Source organism: Phyllostomus discolor, chromosome 12, assembly GCF_004126475.2.
Source record: "Phyllostomus discolor isolate MPI-MPIP mPhyDis1 chromosome 12, mPhyDis1.pri.v3, whole genome shotgun sequence".
In the NCBI taxonomy this organism is placed as follows: Eukaryota; Metazoa; Chordata; class Mammalia; order Chiroptera; family Phyllostomidae; genus Phyllostomus; species Phyllostomus discolor.
The window spans coordinates 22,876,763-22,899,930 of NC_040914.2; the positions used below are offsets into that span (position 1 = coordinate 22,876,763).

Here is a 23,168-nt window from a genome sequence, read left to right on the forward strand (position 1 = left end):
ACATTATTTTGATATCAATGTATTTTCAAGATAACCTATCACTGTGGCAAGTCAAATTGGTTTTCCCAGCCAGAGAACAGACAGAAATACACTTTTCAAGACACAATTGTTAGAAGAAATACTAAATGTAGGTCAGTCATTTTAAAGAGAATAACCATGGTCACAGCTGAGGTCCCCAAACCACAGATTGGATGTCAGGTTAGTGCAGGCACATTCAAACTCCACTCACTGAATTCAAATATTGTCTGCATCCTTTAGCTCTCAGATTCTTTAAATGCCAGATTATCTCCATATTTGCCTTCTACAATATTTTATTTACAGGTCTTTTAGGTGTGTCTTACTTTCACTTAAGTTTAATAGGACATCTTAACACCCACCTTCATCAAAGACATGTTAGTAAAATGCTCCTGTAGTTTCATTTTGTAACTCATACTCTGAAAAGGTAAAAAATACACATCCAACAATTGCTGTAAAAGCATTAAGGTTCACTCAAAAACTTAATAAAATACACTGTCTTCATAGTCTTCACTTCATAGGAAGCAAAGCTTTTAGAATGGACTTTAGGAGGCCCAGTGTGTTCACTCCGTGATGAGAACAAAAATGCTGCAGACAGCTGTCAAGGAATCACGGAGGGGAGATATTAGGCAGCCCTAAAGCAAATGGATGTGTGTGCACAATGCCTTCCAGTTCCTCCAAATATGTCCCTTCTGACTTTCATTCAGCATTTGTGTTCCAACCCCAGAAAATAATTGTTTTTTCCGTAACATTTTTTACTGAGTATTCTGAGATGTGTTTTTTTTTTCTTTCTAAAAACATAACATGTGTCCCTGGCTAGTGTGGCTCCATGAGCCAAGTACTGGCCTACAAACTGAAAGGTCACTGGTTCAAGTCCCAGTCCGGGTACATGCCTGGGTTGTGGACGAGGTCCCCTGCTGGGTGCAAGTGAGAGGCAACTAATTGAAGTTTCTCTCCCTATCCCTGCCCCTCTCTAAAAAAGTAAATAAAATATTTAAAAAAAAGAACGTGTGCATGGTGATAGCAGTTATGTACCAGATTTACATTTGGTCCCAAGATGGCCACAATATTTGCATTCTTGGACATGTGGAAAGTCAGCATTTGAATCTGAGATAAAGATTTTGGATTCAACGATCTAATGTTTTCATCCAAAACAGAAAGATTATTTCACCTATAAATGCAGTGACAGTGTCTGTATGGGGAGTGGAGATTGTTTCTGGAACAGAGTTATAGAGTTAGTAAAATACAGAAAGATTATCAGTGTTGATGAACAGAACTTTACAATGAGCATTACTCAATAGCTAGAAGACAAAAGGTCCTCTGAAGCCTGAGATCAGGTAAGTCTCAATGGTGGGGGGGATTGGGGGCGTAAATAAAGGACACTGAGTTCTAAGAGGTGAGAGAATTTACTTGAGCCCTTGGCTATGCTGGAAACTTGGCCACCATGAAATTCTTGTTTCTAGAAGGTGTGAGTTCTTTTTATTCATGAGAACTTGAAGAATAGTGAGGTGAGAAAGCTACAGTAAGGTACATGCAGAAAAACTCAATAATTGAAGGGAAGCCATGGTATCGTGTTTCAGGGCTTCGACAATCATTAACTAATTATCTGCTTCAGGGAGCAGTGAATAAAGAAATGTATTCTCAGGCAAGTTTGTTCAAAGCCATTATTGGAGTAGCCAAGATGTCACAAAAAAGATTTTATAGTAAATTATAAAGTGACAGATACTGTGGAAATGTGAAGAGGTAGCACTTAGGAATTTAGGAGCACAAATTTAAAGGAGGAGGAGAGAAAACAATTTGGGTACATTGTGAAGATGATCCACGGACAAAAAAAAGCCAGTACAATGTTCCTGTACCAGGAGCTTACCTGAAGTGTCAAACTGCTCCTCTGACCACTGTGCCAATTGCAGGGTGCTGGAGATATTTTCTATTTTGATTTAGAAGTGGTTTTTAGCCCTGGCTGGTGTGGCTCAGTGGTTGAGTGCTGGCCTGCAAATCAAAAGGGTCACTGGTTCAATTCCCAGTCTAGGGCACATGCCTGGGTTGAGAGCCAGGTTCCCAGTAGGGGATGCACAAGAGGCAACTACACATTGATGTTTCCTTCTCTTTCTCCCTCCCTTCCCCTCTCTAAAAAATAAAGGCTTAAAAAAAAAGTTGTTTTTAATTTCTGTTAAGTTTTAGATTCTAACTCTCCTGTTACATGTCTTAGTTCCAGTGTTTTTCATATATTGGTTCTAGTGTTTTTCAAATATTGTTTATATTTCAGTATATTTGCTTTAAGTTTTATTTTTTATTTTTGCATACTTTAATTTCAGAAAACACACAAAACAATACACAGCATCCAAACCCCATGTCAAATGTGAGAAAGGAAGGCTTGAGGCCCCTGTAACCTGCCTTAGGCAGAGAGGAGAAAAAAAAAGTCATTAACATCAGCAGAGTGAACCAGGTGGGCTAGTGGAAACTTTTACTCTGTTTTGATGTGAGAGGCATCCTCATCACCCTCGGGGGGTGGGGGAGTGGGAGGGCACATTACATCAGGAACAGCAGCACTGTGATTTCTACTTTCATTTTATCTTCATCAGATACCTAGGCCTAGCTTGATTGTATGGTAGATGCAGCTGGAGTGAGTCTGGGGCTTTTCATGTGAGAAACCAGAAGAGAGCAGCGCAGTTTCAAACAGCAATAGCACGAGGCCTTGAAAGCCTTGTTGTCTGCCTCCGCCTTCAGCTGCAGAGTCTCCACAATGGGGTGGTTGGGGTTGATTCTAGGTGTTTTTTCAGCCATTCTGTAGCCCAGTGTTGAGTTATCCCAAAAGGCTTGGGCTTTCATGATATGCTCCATGTTAGTTGTCCAACCATAGGTGCTAGTCACAATGCAGCAGGTGAAGACAAAACCCAATTGCAGATTACCACCTCCTCAACCTTCTTATCCAAGATTTCTTTTAGTAGCTTCCAGAGGTTCTCAAACTTGGCCTTGCTCTTTTCCATTTTCTTTGCTTCATCTTCAAGCAGCTCCAGGCCCTCCTTGGTAACAGACCAAGCTCTTTCCATCAAACTCCTTGAATTGTTGCACACAGTATTCATCAATAGATTCCATCATATATTCTACCTCAAAACCACTTCTGCACTCACTCCATGAAAGCAGAGTTGGGAACTTGTTCTTTGCTCTCACCAGTGAGGTAATAGATGGACTTCTGGGCTTCCTTCATATGAGAGATATATTCCAAAAAAGATGTTACTTCATCTCCAGACTGGAAGATGTGATAATGTAGAAGCTTAGAAAGGCATTGCAGATTAGTCAGGCATTGCAGATTATGAATTAGGTTTTTAGGGAATGCCTTGTAGAATTTCTTACAGTTCTTGTCTTCTGCCAGCTCAGAGAAGAGCTCAAGGCACTCGTTACAATGGTTTTACAAATAGCCTTCAAGATTTTGCTCTGCTGGAACATTTCTTAGATTTTCAGAGGCATATCTTCAGAGTTAACCACACTGTGGATGAAATTGAGATGCTCTGGTGTCAACTCAACCCTTCACGTCTGTCCATGATGAACACATGGCAGACATACAGAGTTTGATATTCTTGTTCTCAAGGAGATCAAAGGGAGCTTGATGGGATGAATAGCAATGGCCTGAATTCCAATTGACCTTCCACAGAGAAGTGCTTGCCTGCCAACTGATCTTCCCAGTCATTGGTAAGGCTCTTATAGAACTCTCATATTCCTCCAGGGCTTCTGGTTTAAATGGGCTTGGTCTTGTTAAATTCTTCATGATCAATGTATATCTCCTTAATCTTTGTTTCCTTTTTCTTTTCCGCTGTAGCATCCTCATCTGAGACCACAACTTCAATCCTGAGTTTCTCCTCATCATCTTTATCTTCTTTCTCCCATTTCTCTTCTGCTTCATAATCTCTGATTACTTCCTCTTGTTTCTTCTCCAAATAAAGGGGGATGAAATAACTTGGGAACTGTGAGTGCTTTTTCACCACTTCTTTGATGCACCCCTCCTCAAAATACTCTCATCTTTAAGGTGGAGGATCACTTTGGTACCTTGGCCAATGGGCTCACCATAGTCAGCTTGCATAGTGAAGGAACCCCCAGCAGAGACTACTGGGCATATTGCTTAGTGCTTTGTGATCATAACCACTGTTTTTGTCACTAGGTGGGCAGAATAAAATCCAGCACCAAATTGTTTAATCATGGAGCTGTCTGCACTAGTATGAAGAGCCTCCATAACTGCTTTCGTACTGACTTAGCAGTAGTTCCCTGATTATTTATGAGATCAGCTTTGGTCATGCCAATGCCTGTGTCCAGAGTCAGGGTGCATTCCAGGACATGGGGATGATGTTGATTTTAGGTTCTCATAGTGTATCTTGTCCAAGGCATCAGAAGCATTGATCAACTACTGAAGGAAAATTTCCTTGTTGGAGTAGAAGGTACTGATGATGAGAGACATGAGTTGGGCAATTTCTGCCTGGAAAGCAAAAGTCTCCACATCCTCCTCTCTGTGGTGCACTTCCTCAGGCATCTTTAAAAAAATTTTTTTTAAAGATTAATTTATTTTTTAAGAGAGGGGAAGGGAGAGAAACATTGATGGCTTGTCTCTCACAAGCCCCCAACCAGGGGCCTGGTCTGCAATCCAGGCATGCCCCCTGACTAGGAATTGAACCAGCAATCTTTTGGTCTGTGGGATGACACCCATGCTACTGAGCCACACCATTCAGGCCTTGAAGGTGAAGATGCAAATATGAGAAAAGGGTCTAAGCTTGGTTCACACCCCGCAAGCAGTATGTGAGGGGGTGCTCAAGAATTGCCTTAAATTTGAATAAATGAAAAGTTGTTGCCAGAGTACTATTTTTTTAGATTTATTTATTTATTTTATTTTATTTTTAGAGAGGGAAGGGAGGGAGAGAGAGAGAGAGAGAGAGAGAGACATCAATGTGCGGTTGCTGGGGGTCATGGCCTGCAACCCAGGTATGTACCCTGACAGGGAATCAAACCTGCGACACTTTGGTTCACAGCCGCACTCAATCCACTGAGCTATGCCAGCCAGGGCGCACCAGATTACTATTGATGTTTAACTTTTACTGCATATATGTACATTTATGATTTGTTAATTATAATGTGATCTTGAAGTCTGGGGTGACTTTTCAAAGAAGAAAAAATTATTACATCAGGAAAGAATGTAAAGAAGTTGGCGGCAGCAGAAACTTGTTCAAAACCAGTGTATTTGTAGTAGAGACCTGTTTTCTGTGCTGTGAATGTGGGGAATATTTTACCAGAATCTATGACCTCTTATCAGAGAGTTCACTCAGGAGAAAGGTTTTAGGAGTTCAGTGAATGTAGGAAATCTTTTACCACTAACACTGCTTTACATAATCATTAGAGAATTTACAGTTGTCATTGCTGAAAAATCCTGCCATAACCAATGAGAACCCCTGCATTCTTTGTTTTTGTGACCTCAGCTTATGGAGCACCAAGGAGGCTAGGTGGCTGAAACTGTCTTAAGAACAAAACACAACACCCTAACCTAGCCAACACCCTTAATTCCATATGCAGATAAACCTTGTTCTGAAGCCAGAATTGGTCCATGAGGTTGAATGGAATAACTGCTTCATCAAGCGTGTAAACATTATCACAAAATTAAAACAAATACTACAAACGAGGACACCACCAAGAGAACATAATAATTTTCTACTAATCGATACCAAACAAATGGAGATCTACATACAGCCTGGTTAGGGATCCAAAATATTTTTTAAAAAGGTTCCTGAGCTACAAGAGAACACAAATGGAGCCAACATAATGAAGAAACCAATATAGAAACAAAGGGAGAGTATCAGACAGAAATTATAAAAAAGGAAACCAAAATTCTGAAGTTGAAAATTACAATGAATGAAATGAAAAATACAATAAAGAGTATCAAAAGCAGACATGAAAAAATCTCTGATGTCAAACACAAGTTATTTGAAAGCATCCAGGTGGAAAGAAAAAAAAAAGAGGGAGGTTAGAGGGTGGAGAGATTGAGCAAAAAAGGAATAAGGACTCATGGGCATGGACACCAGTGTGGTGACTGCACTGGGGAGTGGGCATAAGGAGACCAAATGATAATGGAAAAAAAATACAATAAAAATTTTAAAGAGAAATAAGAATAAATTAAAAAATATAGCAAAAATATTAGGTAACACCATCAAGATAACCTATATTTGCATCATGGGAAGCCCAGAAAATGCTGGGTTAAAAAAAGGAAACAGAAGGGAGGAAGGAAGAAAGGGGTAGAAAATTTATTTTATTTTTTAAAAGATTTTATTTATTTATTTTTAGAGAGAGGGACAGGGAAGGAGAAAGACAGAAAAACCTCAATAAGCTTTTGCTTATTGTTGACAGTTTGCCAACTACTCAGCTGTAATAGTTAGCATTTGTATTCAGACTTCCAGCCCATGGATAAGCTTTACCTCTCTAAACTCTGAGTCTGAAACATTTCCTTTACAAGTTCCTCTTTATTGCACTCCAACCATGGTCCATGCCTACAGACCCTTGGAGTACACACGTACCATTATATTGACCTTGGACATCATATGCTTTAGTACAATTGATTTTTATGGGTTTGAGTTCATTTCAAATTATTCTACACAGCCTCACATCAGCAGCAGGAAAAGGTCCTGCAGGAAGCCACTTGCAGAGGGACAACTAGTAAATCCTGCCTCTCTTCTTTGTTTCCCATCCTAAGCTGGTATCATTTTCCTTGGTGGGGTCTCTGCCATTGACTGACCTTTAGGGTCAACTAATGTATAACATTCATTTCCTAAGAGTCTAACTCACTTGTCTGAAAATCATCCCAGAGTGTCATGCCTAGGTGTAACAGATGGACATTTGTGATGAGATTACCCTTTCCTTATAAGGTCAAGATGTCCTTCACAAGTGTTTCTTTTTTCTGTTGTTATTTAGGTTATTGCTGTGGAGCAGAGGATGTGGAAGCACCCTTTGAACAGAATGTTTCTATAGGAATCTCACAGACTAAGAATCCCAAGGTAAGTTTGTCTTCCTGGAAGTGCCACCCCTGTGAGAGTTGTGCATCAGTCTTGAGGCACATTTTCCACTTGATTGAGCAGCAGGAAACACAACACAGCCAGAAACTGTTGAGATGTGGGGCCTGTGCAAAATGGTTTGATTTCAGTGCAAAGTGTCACCAGCACTTGACACAGAAGGCTTTCAGAAGAGGTGTGGATAGGATCTCACTTGCAAAGGGCTGCAATTTTAATGTGTCCCAGAAGCTTTTTACCTGCCGGGAGGTTGGGCAGGACATCCTTACCAGCTCAGTACATCTCCAACAACAAACTACTCATACTAGGGACTGGCCAAATGAAATGTTGATGTCTTGGGTGACTCTTCAATGGAGAAAAAATTATTACACCAGGAAAAATGTAAGAAAGTTATCAGCTGAAACCACACACCTGTTCCAGACCAAGCTGTTTGTAGTCAAAGACAGTGTTTTCTGTGCATGAAGGTGTAAAATATTTTACCAGAATCTCTGGCTTTTATTATCAACAGAGAGTTTATGCAAGAGAAAGGCCATATGAGTAGAGTGAATGTGGTAAATTATTTGCCACTTTCAATAATAACCTTTGTTATCACCAGAGAGTGCACACTGGAGAAAGACCTTATGTGTGCAGTGAAAGTGAGAAATTTTTACCAGTAGCTTTGCTCATTGTTATCATTAGACTGTTCACACTGAAGAAAGGCCTCATGAGGCTGTGCTACAATGTCTGGAGTGTCAGCTAAGCCTAAAAAGGGAAATTGCACCTTCAGGGCCAGTCCCAGAGGGCCTGATCCATGTCTATAGCATGAGGCTCTGCCTGTTGGCCAAGAGCATGTTCCTTGTCCTAAAGACCAAGGAATGAAACATGAAGTCATCAACATCAACCTAAAAAATAAGCCTGAGTGGTTGATTAGGAAGCTTTATTAGAAGTAAGAATTAGGAAGACTGCTTTGGCTTAAAAGAAGAATTTCGTAAAGAATTCAGTAAGCTGCACGAGGTTCTGACCAATAAGAAGAATACCTTCTTTGGTGGCCATTTACTTTCTATGATAGATTACCTCTTTTGGCCCTGGTTTGAAGGGCTGGAAGCTTTGGAGTTAAATGAATGTGTAGACCACACTCCAAAACTTCAGCTCAGCCTTGAGGGAAGATCCTGCAGTATCAGCTGTCCTCATTGATGTGAAGACCTTCCAAGGTTTCTTAAATCTCTACCTACAGAATAGCCTGTAGGCCTGTGACTTTGGGCTCTGATAGGGGTAGGGATCAACATTAAAGTTATGTTTGAACCCTGGCTGGTGTGGCTCAGTGGATTGAGCACTGGCCTGCGAACCAAAGAGTCATTGGTTTGATTCCCAGTCAAAGCACATGCCTGGGTTGCAGTCTGGGTCCTCAAGTGGGGATGTGTGAGAGGCAACTGCACATTGATGCTTTTCTCCCTCTTTCTCCCTCCCATCCCCTCTGTCTAAAAATAAATAAAATATTTTAAAAATAGATATGTTTGATCTTTTTCTTCACTAAATAATACCATGCTTTTATTTAAGAAAAAAAGCCTTGCCCTGGCTGGCGTAGCTCAGTGGATTGAGCGCGGGCTGCGAACCAAAGTGTCGTGGGTTCGATTCCCAGTCGGGGCACATGCCTGGGTTGCAGGCCATGGCCCCCAGCAACTGCACATTGATGTTTCTCTCTCTCTCTCTTTCTCCCTCCCTTCCCTCTCTAAAAATGGATGAATAAAATCTTAAAAAGAAAAAAAGCCTTAGAAGTGTAGTCAATGTGGGAAATCCTTTACAAGGATTTGTGGCCTTCACTCTCATCAGAGAGTTCATGGTGGGAGAAAGGCTTTATGTGTGCAGTGAATGTGGGAAATCCTATACCAGTAGCCATAACCTTTTTTATCATCAGAGAGTTCACAGGACAGAGGCTTTATGAGTGCAGTGTATGTTGCATATCTTTTAGTCACAACTTTATTCTTTCACAGCACATGAGAGTTCACACTGGAGAAAAGTCTTAGATATGTAGGAAATGTACATTTTCCTTATTCAGTGTTAACACTGTAAGAAGCCCTGTGAAGCCCCATTTGTCTGACTTGAATCTCATACCTCCAAACACCAACAGTATGGAGATTATTCATAAATTTTAATAGTGTAGGAACCATCTGTGTCTATGGTGCACTATGTAACCTGTCCAAGACTCTTGCCAGATCTATGTCATTGCACATTTTTGTGGCCAAAGCTATTTCACCTTTAGCACCTAGCAGGTTTCCACAGTTTGTATCAGTCACCGTACTAATGTGCTCACAAAAGCAAACTTTTTCTTCTGATTTGTTGGAGAAAATTAGTACACTGAACTCTTAGGGGATCTGCAGTCCCTTCACTCTGACTAGTTGCAACATGGACCTGACCTAGTGTTGGCCCCCAGAGAACATCATCTGAGTTCAGCTGGCAACTTGCAGAACTGCCTTTTTCAGGGATGTGCTTTCCCCACAGACGTGAATATTTACAGTATCAAAGTTACTAACACAAGATCATCCACGTCTGTGTCTTTTTCTTTTTTAAAGAATTTATCTATCTATCTATCTATCTATCTATTTAGGGGAAGGGAGGGAAAAAGAAAGGGAAGCATCAATAGTTGGTTGCCTCTTGAGTGTCCTCTATGGCAGACCTGGCCGACAACCAAGGCATGTGCCCTGAGTGGAAATTGAACCAGCAACCCTTTAGTTCACAGGCTGGCACTCAATCCACTGAGCCACACCAGCTGGGGCTAGATGTAGATCACAGAAAAAATCTGCTAAGCATAGACTGGTGTCAGGTCAGTTTCAGGCACAGTTCAAATTTCACTTACTGAAGTCTAACATCATTATGATTTTTTAGCTTTGAGATTATTTTGATTATGTTGCTATTTGTGTTTTACAGTATTCTATTGGCCTGTTTTTAAGTATGGCTTTCTTTCACTTCATCTAGTAGGAAGTTTTAACACCCACCTTAACCAAAAACACATAAGTAACATTTGCTTACAGAATCCATTTGTAGTTCATGGTCCAAAAAGGTAAAAAATGCATATTCACCAATTGCTATAAAAACACTAAGGTTCACTCACTTAATAAAACACACAGTGTCAGGCCATTCTCTGATCATTGTGTTAGTTTTAGGGTGCTAGAGATTATTTTCATTTAGAAGTGATTTCCTGTCAGGAGCCGACCAACAGCTGACTTTTGACACAGTCAGGTAGGATGAGACACATCTGCACAGCAGAGGCAACTGTGGCCAGATCTCCTGTCTATCTCTTCCTGTATACCTGTCCCTGCTAGCAATAGGTGGTGGGATTTTTAGATACCTGTGTGTTATAACAAAAAATCTGCATGATGCTTCTGATTCTGCACGAAATGACTTGCTGATCACAGAATAGAGACCCCTAGCAACCCTAATGCTGCCTACTCCCCCCACCTGGGAAGTTAAGGACAAAATTAAACTATGGGCAGACCAACTGCCAGGATGCTGAAGGGAACTGTTGCTAGGAATGTTTCTTGAGCCAGCACTCAAAAGCTTAAGATTTATTAGAACCTCTACCCCTCCCATACCCTGGGCAGGAGTGTAAAGAAGCAAGGAGTTCTAGTTGAAAATAATGATCTCAATACATGGAAATGAATACAAAACATGCCCCCCCCCCAAGATATATAAATCAAAAAACCTAGGCAAAAAAACCCAGTTACCTAACCTAGACAAATCTAACTGTAATGGACAAGAGCTAATTTCTATATAACCTATAAATCACCCCTTGCACCCTTTTAATTTAGACCAATCCCTAGAATCTTAGTAGACACCCAGTTACTAATTGGCACCTGAAAGTTTGTGCCCATATAGCTTCATTGGCTATCTGATTAATGACCCTCCTGGTCAAAATAACCTTTGTTTAATATGGTTGATCTGTGGAACTTCCTGTACTTTTTGGTTATTTCTTTGTTTAACATGACTGATCTGTAAAACCTGTACTTTTTGAAGTTATTTCTATGGTAACCGTTTCTGTTTTAATAATCACACTATACATTGAATGTTGTATAACCTCCACTATAAAAATAAAGATTGATTTTTTTCAGTGAGTCAGTTGGGCCCAAAAAGCCTGGCTGTCCTCTGGCACCCCACCGGGTGTCTCAATTCATTTGCTTCACTTTAGCCGTGCATCCTTCAGGGACCCTGAGACCCTGCCAAGGCTGGACCCCAGGAATTTCCATTTCTGGTAGGTTTTTAGATTTTTTTTAACCCCTGTGTTTCATTACTGTTTTAATGTTTTTCAAATTTTGGGTTATATTTTAGTGTTATATTTACTATGAATTTTTAAATAGAAGCTTGTTATAGAATTATTGATTTTTAATATTCATTGCACATATGTATATCCACACTTGTTACTTATAATTCATGTGATTTTTTAAAAGTTTTTAAAAAACTTTACCTATACATAGGTCAGCTGTCATTACGAATACATACTTAATTTACTCTAAATATTTATAAATATGTTCATAATCTTATCACATTGAGAATGACTGAAACGTCATCTCACCTGCTGTCTTAAATACGTTTGTAAAGGGCAATTTTTTTATCATGATAATTACTATAGCATTTTCAAAATAACAGAAACCAATAAATTTGTCAGGATTCAATTCTCCCACTTTTTCAAAAATTTAATTGATGTTCAAATTACAGGTTTCCATTTAATGTTTATATTATGTATATTAGCTTTTTTTATTTTAAAGGGGTGTATGCCTATATTTTTGTGTTCTATATTTGTCACATACATATATGATGGTGTAAGTAGGACATTTGTGTGATGATATTTTCCAGACTCTAAGGCAGACATACCTCTTTTGTTATGACTCCTTGTATTGGCCTCACAGATAATGTGTTTTCATCAGCAGAAATTTAAGACCCTTCATGATGAAAAGATGACAACTTACTTTAGCAATTTTCAAGTTGTCCCTTCCATAAGTGCATGTTATTTACCAGCTCCCTTGGCACTGGATCGCCGTCTTGCTGTTGAATTGGAATGGGACAACTCTTCATCGTCCCCTTGGACTCTCCGACCCACAGTACCAGAAGACCTGCGTGGGAATGCCGCTAGGCTTAACCAATGAAGGGTCAGAAAAGGCATCTCTATTAGGGCACAATGCAGAGGGCGGTACTTCCGGTGTCCTTACAACCGGCATTTTGTCTTCACCCAGAATCCGCTCAACTTCTTGTTTGGCGGCTCCACATCGCTGGTTCTGGGGACGGAGAAGGCGCGGTAGTCGTGGTCTACACAAAAACAGCAGAGTAACGGATTTGGCAGCGCTGCCGGGGTGACCCGCCCCACGGACCGGACTGGAGCCGCCGCGTCCGGGGCGTCCTTCTCTCCGGACACTTGCGCCCCATTCTGCAAACAGTATGATGGCGGCGAACACTCCGAAGCTCCCGGCTGCGGTGAGTGACCGTCCTCGTCGCCCAATCCCCAACTTCATCCTCACCTCAGTGGACACTATGGCCCCGGGTGCGAGACGCTCTCCAGGTCCTGCAGACCAGGCCCGGGTGGAGGACCGTGACGAAGGCTCAGTGGATACTGCGTGTTGTGGCTTTTGAGGACACAGCAAATGCAGTACAGAGTGGACAGGGCTTTTTCGGATCTGAAATTCCCATGCGGTTCTGGGTGTGGCTGTTGAAGCAAAGATCAGAGGCAGGCAGGGAGGAGTGCATTCGGGGCTTTGCCGGGCTGTGGGATCCATCAGAAAGCTGGGGTTGTGCTGGGTCCTGCTGGAACCTGCAGGCACTCTGGATGCCATAGGCCTAGTTCATGGGTGAGTCCAGTGAGATGGTGGAACAGGAAGGTGGCAAAGCTGAGGGAGTGAACCTGGAATCTGAAGATGTGAAGGAGGCAAACATTCCACAATGATGTCCACAACTAAGGGAAATGGGAGCTGATGGTCCTGGTGACCCGAGTGTGTGTGGGGATTTAAGGGTGAAGCATAAGCCCATGTTTGGCTGTGTCTTGGGGCCATGATCTGGGAGACTCTGTGGAATTGCTTGTTGGGAAGGATGGGGCCCTGCAGGCATGGCCCAGAGCTTAGATGTCATTTACCCTCTGTTCCCCCACTCCCAACCCAGCTATTGCTGAAGGCGATAACAGTAATTACATTGCTATTGCTGAAGGCGGTAATAGTGATTAATGGGACTGATGAGAGCAGCCAGCACTGAGAAACCTGGAAGAGGATGAGTGAGCAGAAAATGTGAAAGGAGTAGGATTGCATGTTCTTAGAAAGACTACCCTACTCTGGTTTCGTTTGTCTCAATTCTGACAGGTTGGTGTGACCTTTGCGGACATTGCCCTGTACTTCTCCAGGAAAGAATGGTGCCTCCTTGATGAGGATCAGAGACACCTGTACCTGGATGTGATGCTGGAGAACTTTGAACTTGTATCCTCCCTGGGTAAGACCCTCAGTCTTGCCAGTGACATGGACTTAGCTTTGCGTTTCCCATGCCTCCTGTTCTGTAGGGGATGCTCTCTCACATGTGGACTGCAAGCACTGATTGATTTTCTAGTTTAATGAGTAGTTGCTTTCCTTGGTAGCCCTGGTTTGTTTGCACTGCCCTTTTGTGTCCCTGCAGTTCCAATACCTGCTGTAGTGAACTCATAGGGAAGGATTTGTGGTTTGTAATGTTGCAGGGAGCCTGATGGATACCACCTTGATTAGCGAGGAAAAGCATTTTCTCCTTCCTGTTGGTCATTTGTACATATCTTTTTGGCCAATGAATCCCTTGTATACTTTATATATTAATTCCTTTTCACATACAAGTACATGTAATTTTGCATTTGCCTAATAGTGCTCTGCAGATATTGTGGATCTCTTTCTTTCTCTCTCTCTCTCCTTTTGTTTCCTTCCCTTTCCGTTCCTTCTTTCTACAAATTCAATGTTTTTGAGAACCCTGCATTCAGCAAGTCTAGTGTCGTCATTTTTCCTGTAGGCTCAGATTCTGATAACCAGTGTTTGGTAATAAACTGTTCTTAATTATGTGGAGATTTATTTGTTTTTAGACAAAGGTATTGCATTATTTATAGCTTACAATAAAGCTCTGACCTGTGTGGTTCAGTAGGTTGGGTGTGGTCCTGCAAAGTGAAAGGTTGCTGGTTCAATGACCTGTCAGGGCACATGCCTGGGTTGTTGGTTGGTCCCCTAGAGGTGCATACCTAAGGCAACCGATGGATGATTCTCTTTCTCACGTGGATGTTTCTTTCCATCTCTTTCTCCCTCCTTTTTCTCTCTAACAATAAATAAATAAATAAAAGCTTTTTAAAAAACAGTGTGCAGTATCATTTAACATAATTTTATTATTCACTGGGAATAATTATTATTATTGAATCTATATCTTGATGCTTGCTTTATTGCAGTTTTCTGAACTGAGCCCACAATAGCTCCAAGTAATACCTTCATATGATTTGCAAGCATTTTTCTCCATTCCTATAGATTGCCTTTTTATTTCATTATGTTAATTGCTGTTGTTTTATCACAAAGCTTTTTCATTTGTTGTAGTTCAATCTTTTTATTTTTGTTTATTTTTTTGTGTGGTGATTTTGTGTGCATTGTGGTTGATAGTGCCAGGTATAATAATGTCTTATATTTTATTAATTTATTTGAGTCCTCTTTCTTTTGTTTTAGTTTCACTAAGGGTTGACAATTTTGTGTATCTTTCAAAAAACAGCTCTTAGTTCTGATACTCTCTTCTTTTAGCTCTATTTCCTTTGTGTTTGTTCTAATATGTGTGTATGTATGTATTTATTTATTTTTCCCTTTGCTAGGTTTGGATTTACTTTCTTGGCATTTTCTGAGGTGCAAGGTTAGGTTGTTTATTTGAGGTCTATTTTCTTAATATAGACATCACTATAAAATTTCCTCTTAGAATTGTATTTCCTGCATTTTATTCATAATCTTTGATAGATTGTGTTTTAATAATTATTTGTACTGTTTGCTCTAAACTGTACACAATCTTCATTAATTCTTTTTTGCTTTTGAATGGGCTATTTACCTGTTGTTGAAGGGGCAATATTGAAGTTATCTACTAATGTTTGGTTTCTTTTTCTGCCTTCACATCTGACATTATTTGCTTAATACAATATGTTAGGTTGCTGTCTTGTTCAGTGCTAATACTTAAAATTGTTATCCTTCTGGTTGACTTATTTATCATTCTGTAATGACCCTTGTCTCTTGTGACAGTTTTTGAGGTAGTCTATTTTGTCTGATAGAATTATAGTGATCCCTGCCCTCTTTATTTTCATCCTGTTTGTATCCATAAAAATTTAATGTTTCATGCAGGCAGCATATATTGAGTCTGTTTTGTTTTTTGTTTTTTGTTTTTAATCTCTTCAGTCACTCAATTCTTGTTTGAACAATTTGTTTAAGAAACTACTGTTGCCACTTCTTGATTGGTTTCTGGCTCTTTTGCATTTCCTTTGTTTGTCTTTTATTATGATCTTGCTTTGTGATTTGATGATTTTGTATAGTGGTTTGACTTCTCTCTCTTTTGTGTGTGTGCGTGTGCACATATATATATTTATATATATATTACATATTCTTTGCTTGTGATTTCTAAAAGACTTACTTAAAGAACTCATACACTTCACAATCTCTTTATTTTTAGAGATAGGGGAAGTGAGTGAGAAAGAAAGGGAGAGAAACATCAGTGTGTGAGAAAAACATCATTAATTGCCTCTTGCATACACCCCAACCTAGGAACTGCCCAAAACCCAACACCAGCCACAACTTAGGCATGTGCCTTGAATGGAATCAAACCGTCATCCTTTTGCTTTGTGATACATGCTCAATGAACTGAGCTATGCTGTGAGAGCACGATCTGTCTGATTTTGATAACGCCTTCAGTTGCATGCATTAATTCTACTTTTCAAATCTTCACTATACATCCCTTTATATTTTTTTGATGTCACAAGTCATACTTTTTCATATTGTATATTGATTAAGGTATATACAATGTTAGTGTTGTTATTTCTACTAGACTTTATTTTTAACCTTTAAATAGTTACCTAGTATGCATTTCATCAAAGTTACAGTATAATGAATTTATTTTATTGTTAATTTACTACTGAGATTTACACTTTCCTATGTATTTGAGTTTTAATTTAGTATTCTTTCATCTTCAAGGACTTTTTTGGTAGTTCTTTTAAGTCATGTTGAGTCACAGTAAAGTTCCTTAGCTTTGTCTGGGAAAATCTTTCTGAAGAACAGGTTTTCTGGATAAAATGTCGATGGTTTCCATTTAGTGTTTCACACAGTATTATTTTATTTTCTCCTAGTTGGCAAGTTTTGTAGAGAGGAATATACTGATACCATTATTCAGGCATTCCTCTGTGTGAGAAGTTTCTACTTTCTTTGTGCTTTCACAGCTCTCTTTGCCTTTGATTTTTGACACTTCATTTTACTGTGTCTTGGTGAAGTCCACTTTGCACTGAATATGTATAGGGAGCTGTGAGAATGTGTGCCCTTGATTATTCACATTTCTTTTTCAGACTTTGGAAGTCTGTCTTCAGCTTATTTTTTTTTTAAGTAAATGTTCTACTTTTTCCTTTTCTCCCTTTCCTTCTCTTTGTCTCCACCCTCCCCCTGCTGCTATGTTTCCTGGGATTTCCATAATGGAAATATCATTTATCTTGATGGTGTTAATTCACCCTGCTGTATGTTTTAAATTTATTTCCCTTCTTTATTTCTCTCCACCTAGATACTTTCAATGACCTGACTGACATGACACTCTTCATGTCTGCCTTTGATTCTTTCTATTGCATTTTTTATTTTGTTCATTGTAATTTGTCAACTCCAGTGTTTCTGTTTTGTTATTATTTAATTTTTCTTTCTCTGATAATCTTTTCTTTCTGTGTTGGTTTCTTAAGTTGGTTCTGTTTATACTGTCTGTAGGCTCACGGATGTTTTTAAAAGTAAATATTTTGGATTTCTTATTAGGCTATGTATAGATCTCCACTTGTTTGGTATCAATTATTGGAAAATTATTATGTTCTCTCTCTTTGTGGTATCCTTGTTTTTAGTATTTTTTAAGTCCTATATGGATGTCTATGCATTTGAAGAAGCAGTTACTTCTTTCAGCCTTATGGACCAATTCTTGGCTAGTGAAGTAGATTCATCTGCATGTGGATTCAAGGGTGTTGCCTGGGAGGGCGTTCAGGGTTGAGACAAGTCCCAGCAGCTTAGTCTCCTTGATGCTATATGAGCTGAGGTCAGAATACAACCAGAGGCATAGAATCATGACATAGATTGGCATCTGTAGGAGGGGAAAAAGGAGGTGGGGACTGATTTTACGAGAGTGAAGGGATTAGTCAAAGAACATATATGGAGGGGCTATGGACATGGATAATGGTGTGGGGACTGACTGTGAAAGTGGGATGTGGGCTGGGTAAAGGGGGTAAAGGGGGGGAAAGTGAGAAAACTATAATATCAAATACTGCTAGGGAAATCTGATTTTGTTGTCTTCCTGGACTAGGTTGTGGATGAAAAATTTCTCTTGGATTCGTGTGGAGAAATTCTAGTGTCCTCTGATGTTTAAACTATGAGGAATTTACAAACATTGCAGGGGCTTCTATGGTTCATACAAACAAAAATTTCCAGTGTGTTTTACAGAGCAGTCCACTAAGGTCAACCTTAGAGCAATCACAGTGGTTGATAGAAGTAACTCTGACCCTTGTTTTGGATCCTAGCTATCTTCAAATATGTTTGGTAACCCCATTTTCCCAGTCATCCTTTCTATGCTATTCTCTGTTTTTTTTTGCTCTTTTGCTGTGCTGCTTGTCTTTTCTTCTTCTTCTTCTTCTTTGAAGACACAGAGAGAAACATCTATTTGTTGGGCATTCATTGGCTGCTTCTGTATGTGCTGTGACCAGGGATTGAACCCATAACCTTAGCGTATTGGGATGATGCTATATCCAACGGAGCAATCTGGTCAGGGCTAATTTCCTGTTTGTCATTACTGGATTATTTTTTCCCTCCTGCATGGTCGATTTTGTTTTAGGATAGTTTTCTCCTTGCTCTGGGAAAAGGAAGAATGTTTGTATTTCTCGTTCTCTTGTATTGCTGAAGTCAGTCACATAGATATTTTTCCATGGTCTCTTTTGTGCTTTGTTGTTCTACCACAGTGCTGGCTATGTGTCTCAACTGGGATTTAAGAGGAAGAATAATTTGTGCATCCCAGGAAAAACATGTCTCCATCCATGGCAGGATGGATTCAGAGGCAGTCTTGACTTGGTATTGGGCTGCTGGAGAGGGTTTGATGCTAGGACTTTCTTAACGTCCTCACTGGGAACACATTTCGTTGAACAGTATTTTGATACTGTTACTAGGCCTCATCTCATCCACTTGTTCTTGTTTATTGTTGATACTTTGTCAACTACTAAGTTTGAAGTTATGAGTTCCACTTGAATTCCCAGCCCATGTTAAATCTTTCCCTCTCTAAACTTCGTACTTCAACCATTTCTCTTACAGGTTCCTTTTTACTTCACTCCAACCTTGGTTTATATTCACCTTGAATATCATATGCTCTAGCACAATGGATGTTTATGGGTTTGACTCATTCAGATTATTCTACACACCCTCATAGCACCAGCAGGAAAGGTCCTGCAGATAGCCATTTGTGGAGGAACAAGTAGACCCTGCCTCACTTCTCTGTGTTGCGTCCTATGCTCCTGTCTCACCCTTGGTGAAGTCTCCACCAATGACTGAACTTTGCGGCCAAGTAAAGTATAACAGCTATTTCTTCAGAGTCTAACTCACTTGTCTTGAGTATCATTTCATAGAATCATGCCTAGCTGTGACAGATGGCCGTGTGTGATGAGGATATTCCTTCTCTATAAGGTCAACATATACTTCACCATTGTGTCCTTTTGTTCAGGTTGCTGCTGTGGAGCAGAGGATGTGGAAGTACCGATTGAACAAAACGTTTCAGTTGGAGTGTCTCAGGCAAAGAATTCCAAGGTGGCTTCATCTTCCCAGAAGAACCACCCCTGTGAGAGTTGCAGGCCCGTCTTGAAACATATTTTCTACTTGTCTGACCAGCAGGAAACACAACACAGCCAGAAACCATTGAGGTGTGGGGCATGTGCACAACAATTTTATTTCAGTGGAAAGTGTGACCAGCAGCAAGAACACCATATTGGAGAGAAGCCTTTCATAAGAAGCATGGACAGGAGGAACCTACTTGCGAAGGGTTGCAATTGCAGTGTTTCCCAGAAGCTTTTAACTTACAGGGAGGCTGGGCAGGATATCCTTATCATGTCAGGACATGTCCAACAACAGTCTACTCAAACCAGGAAGAAGCCAAATGAAATCTTGGCATCTGGGGTCACTATTCAAAGAAGAAAAAGTGATTATACCCAGAGCGAATGCAAAAAAGCCATTGGCTGCAACCACACATTTCTTGAGAACAATAATGTTTGTATTGGAAAACAGCATTTTGTGTGTCGTGAATGTGGAAAATATTTTACCAGAATTTCTGGTTTTTGTCATTGTCAGAGAGTTCACACTAAAGAGACACCTTACAAATGCAGTGAATGTCAGAAGTCTTTTAGCAGTAATACTGGCCTTTGTTGTCATCAGAGAGTTCACTCTGGAGAAAGGCCTTATGAATGCAGTGAGTGTGGGAAATCCTTCACCAGCAGCACTCGTCTCCGTTATCATCAGAGATTTCACACGGGAGAAAGGCCTTATGAGTGTAGTGAATGTGGGAAATCTTTTACCAGAATCGATCACCTTCGTTATCATCAGAGACGTCACACTGGAGAAAAGCCTTATGAGTGTGTTGAATGTGGAAAATCTTTTACTAGTAATACTGGTCTCCGTTATCATCAGAGAGTCCATGCTGGAGAAAGGCCTTACAAATGCAGTGAATGTGGGAAATCTTTTACCAGTAGCACTGGCCTCCATTATCATCAGAGATTGCACACAGGAGAAAGGCCTTATGAGTGCAGTGAATGTGGGAAATCTTTTAGTAGAATCCATCACCTTCGTGGTCATGAGAGAGTTCACACTGGAGAAAGGCCTTATGAATGCAATGAATGTGGGAAATCTTTTACTAGTCGAAGTGGTCTGCGTTGTCATCAGAGATTTCACACTGGAGAATGGCCTTATAAGTGCACTGAATGTGGGAAATTTTTTTGCAGTAGCACTGGCTTTCTTTATCATCAGAGATTTCACAGAGGAGAACGGCCTTACAAGTGTAATGAATGTGGGAAATCTTTTACCAGAATCCATCACCTTCGTTGCCATCAGAGTGTTCACACTGGAAAAATGCCATATGAGTGCAGTGAATGTGGGAAATCTTTTATCAGTCGCAGTGGTCTCAGGTATCATCAGAGATTTCACACTGGAGAAAGGCCTTATGAGTGCAGTGAATGTGGGAAATCTTTTACCAGTATGCATAACCTTCGCTGTCATCAGAGTGTTCACACTGGAAAAAGGCCTTATGAGTGCAGTGAATGTGGGAAATCTTTTATCAGTCGCAGTGGTCTTGGGTATCATCGGAAATTTCACACTGGAGAAAGACCTTATGAGTGTAGTGAATGTGGGAAATCTTACACTACGATCTATTCCCTTCGTTATCATCAGAGATTTCATACAGGAGATAGGCCTTGTGAGTCCAATGAATGTAGGTAATCTTTTTGTAGTAGCACCAACTTTTGTTATCATCCACATTTCACACTGGAGAAAGGCCTTTAGAATTCAATGAAAGTGGGAAATCTTTCACCATAAGCACTGGCCTTCGTCATCAGATATTTTACTCAGGAGAAAGGCCTCATGAGTACTGTTAATGTTGGAAATCATTTAGCCAAAATTTTAATCTCCCTCTCCACAGAAGAGTTCACATGGGTAGAAGGTCTTAGATGTGTCATAAATGTACTATTTTTTTTTAACTTTTTTGGTTTTAAACTATAAGAAACTCTTTAAGCTTTGTCTGAATTGAGTCTGATAACAGTAGGGAGATTCCCCCATACATTTGTATTATGCAATAAGCATGTATTTCTATGTTGCACTTTCTAATTTATCCAGATGTCTTGCTATATCCATGTCACTGCATATTTCTATTGCTGGCACTATTTCACCTGTACCACCTATAGGATTCCCACAGATTACCTTAGTCACCATCCTAATGTGCTTACAGAAGGTCATTGTTCTCTCTGATTTGTTGGCGAAAATTAAGAGTGGCCTTAGTGTTTAAGTCTTTATTCCTTTTACTGTTACTGTTGGCACATTGACCTGATGTGATATTGGTCCAGAGAACATCATCTGAGTTCAGCCATCACCTTCAGAAGGACTACCTTTTTCAGGGACATGCTTTTCCTAGGTATCAGTGATGAATTATTGAGTGTCCAGGTCTCTAGTGCAAGTACTGCCAAGCTCATCTCCATTTGATTTGTAAAACAATAAAGGCTCTTTTCTAAATCTTGTTTAAATCTGGGTGTTCGGTTTACTGTGTGGGGTACTTTACATGTAGATTTGGGCCCTACAACCATGAAGAGGTGAACAACTTTTCTGTGTGTTTCAAATTTTCTCTGCCTTTGTTCGGATAGTTTTGTGCAGAAGTTAACTCTGCTGTTTTTTCCCAAATTTGCGCTGCTGCCAATATCCACTTAGGCAAGATTGTGGGCTCTAGTTGTCATGTGAAGCTTGGATGCCAAGAGTTTTAGAAGACACAGATGACTCCAAAGAGGGGGCAGCTAAGACAACCTCAAGTACATCAGGGAAACAGCATGGGTTTTTTCCTTGTTCATAAGGATACCAGTGCTATTGAAGGGAATCCCTGGCCCAAGTCTTGCAAAGGGCCATGTGCCATAATATCTGCAATTACATGGGTAATGGTCACTAGTTGTAGCCCCACAGAGGCTAGGGAAAACTGATTGCAACAGAAACACTGGCCTAATGGGTGCTGGAGGAGATTGCAGCTAACTAGATGGAATGTGCATCTAGAAATGTTTCTGAGAAAAAGACTGCAGGATCATGTGTACACAAATCATAAGGTCTGCAGGAATATTTATCTTCTGTTCACTCAGTCATTATCATTGAATATAAACAAAGGGTTTTGTGGGACTGGCTGGGTAGTTCAGTTTGTTACTGTGTCATCTTGATATGACAAGGTTCCCAGTTCAATCATGGTACATACAAGAAGCAAAAAAATGCACGTGAAAGCAGAACAACATCCATGTTTTTCTCTCAGTCTGTAAAATCAAAGTTTTAAAAAACTTGTGGGTTTCTGTCAGCTCTCAGATGTTCACATCAGAGTCTCTGGTACACTGTTAGAAAAGAAAAATTTAAAAAAGGGATATCTGTACTTGATGGATGTTGCTTTTTTGAGTCAGCCAACAGTCCTGTTGGATAGAGTGAGTTTTTTTTATTTGGCCATATTTGCTGTCACTGAGGTAAAGTTGGTCCCAGAGCACATGAGAATGTGAATTGAATACAGAGTTGCCAAAACTATTTCCAGAAGGAGTTGGGAATACCATTTTTTCAAATCTTGAACCATTTTAAAAAGCTTTAGTTAATAAACGTATTTCAAGTATGGTATTTGGTCAGTCTTCACAAATACATGAAATTGAAACCATCGTCATAGTCATAAAACCGACTATTTGTCACTGGGAATTTATTTCTTGGCCTTTTAAATTTCTCTCAGCCCTTCAAATGTCTTTAAGTAAACATTGAGTTACATTCAATTCTAATAACTGCAATTTCTTAATTTTACATTATGAGATTAGCTATTTTCTGCTTTCATTTATGTTGCAAATATATTTGGAGATTTACTAATATATTAGTGGCTCATTTTGCTGAGAATATTCTTATTTTTGAATATATTACTTGATCCATTTAATTTGGTTATTTCTAATTTTGGAGTGTTTAAATAAAGCTGCTGTAGCCCTCGCTGGTGTGGCTCATTGGATTGAGTTCAAGTCTGTGAACCAGAGGGTTGCCACTTACACTCCCAGTCTGGGCATATGACTGGGTTGTGAGCCAGGTCCCCAGTTGGAGACATATGAGAGGCAACCATACGCTGATGTTTCTCTTCCTCTCCCTCCCTCTCTCCCACTCTCTCTCAAAAATGAAT

At 40.0% G+C, this 23,168-nt stretch overlaps 3 protein-coding genes and 2 pseudogenes across 3 annotated transcripts in view; 4 read left to right on the forward strand and 1 right to left on the reverse strand.

Moving 5' to 3' along the window:
* The window catches only part of LOC114511123 (zinc finger protein 350-like), a 200,292-nt gene that overhangs the window by 35,749 nt on the left and 141,375 nt on the right, over positions 1–23,168 (forward strand). The window lies entirely within an intron of this gene.
* The window catches only part of ZNF350 (zinc finger protein 350), a 182,586-nt gene that overhangs the window by 28,795 nt on the left and 130,623 nt on the right, over positions 1–23,168 (forward strand). The window lies entirely within an intron of this gene.
* On the reverse strand, positions 2,310–4,537 carry LOC114511111 (annotated as a pseudogene).
* Positions 7,586–8,429, forward strand: LOC114510635 (annotated as a pseudogene).
* LOC114511112 (zinc finger protein 883-like) lies at positions 11,772–21,519 on the forward strand. Its single transcript, XM_028529774.2, has 3 exons — positions 11,772–12,494; positions 13,367–13,493; positions 18,969–21,519. The coding sequence occupies exons 1-3, from the start codon at positions 12,459–12,461 to the stop codon at positions 20,726–20,728; spliced, it is 1,923 nt and encodes a 640-aa protein (XP_028385575.1). The 5' UTR covers positions 11,772–12,458; the 3' UTR covers positions 20,729–21,519.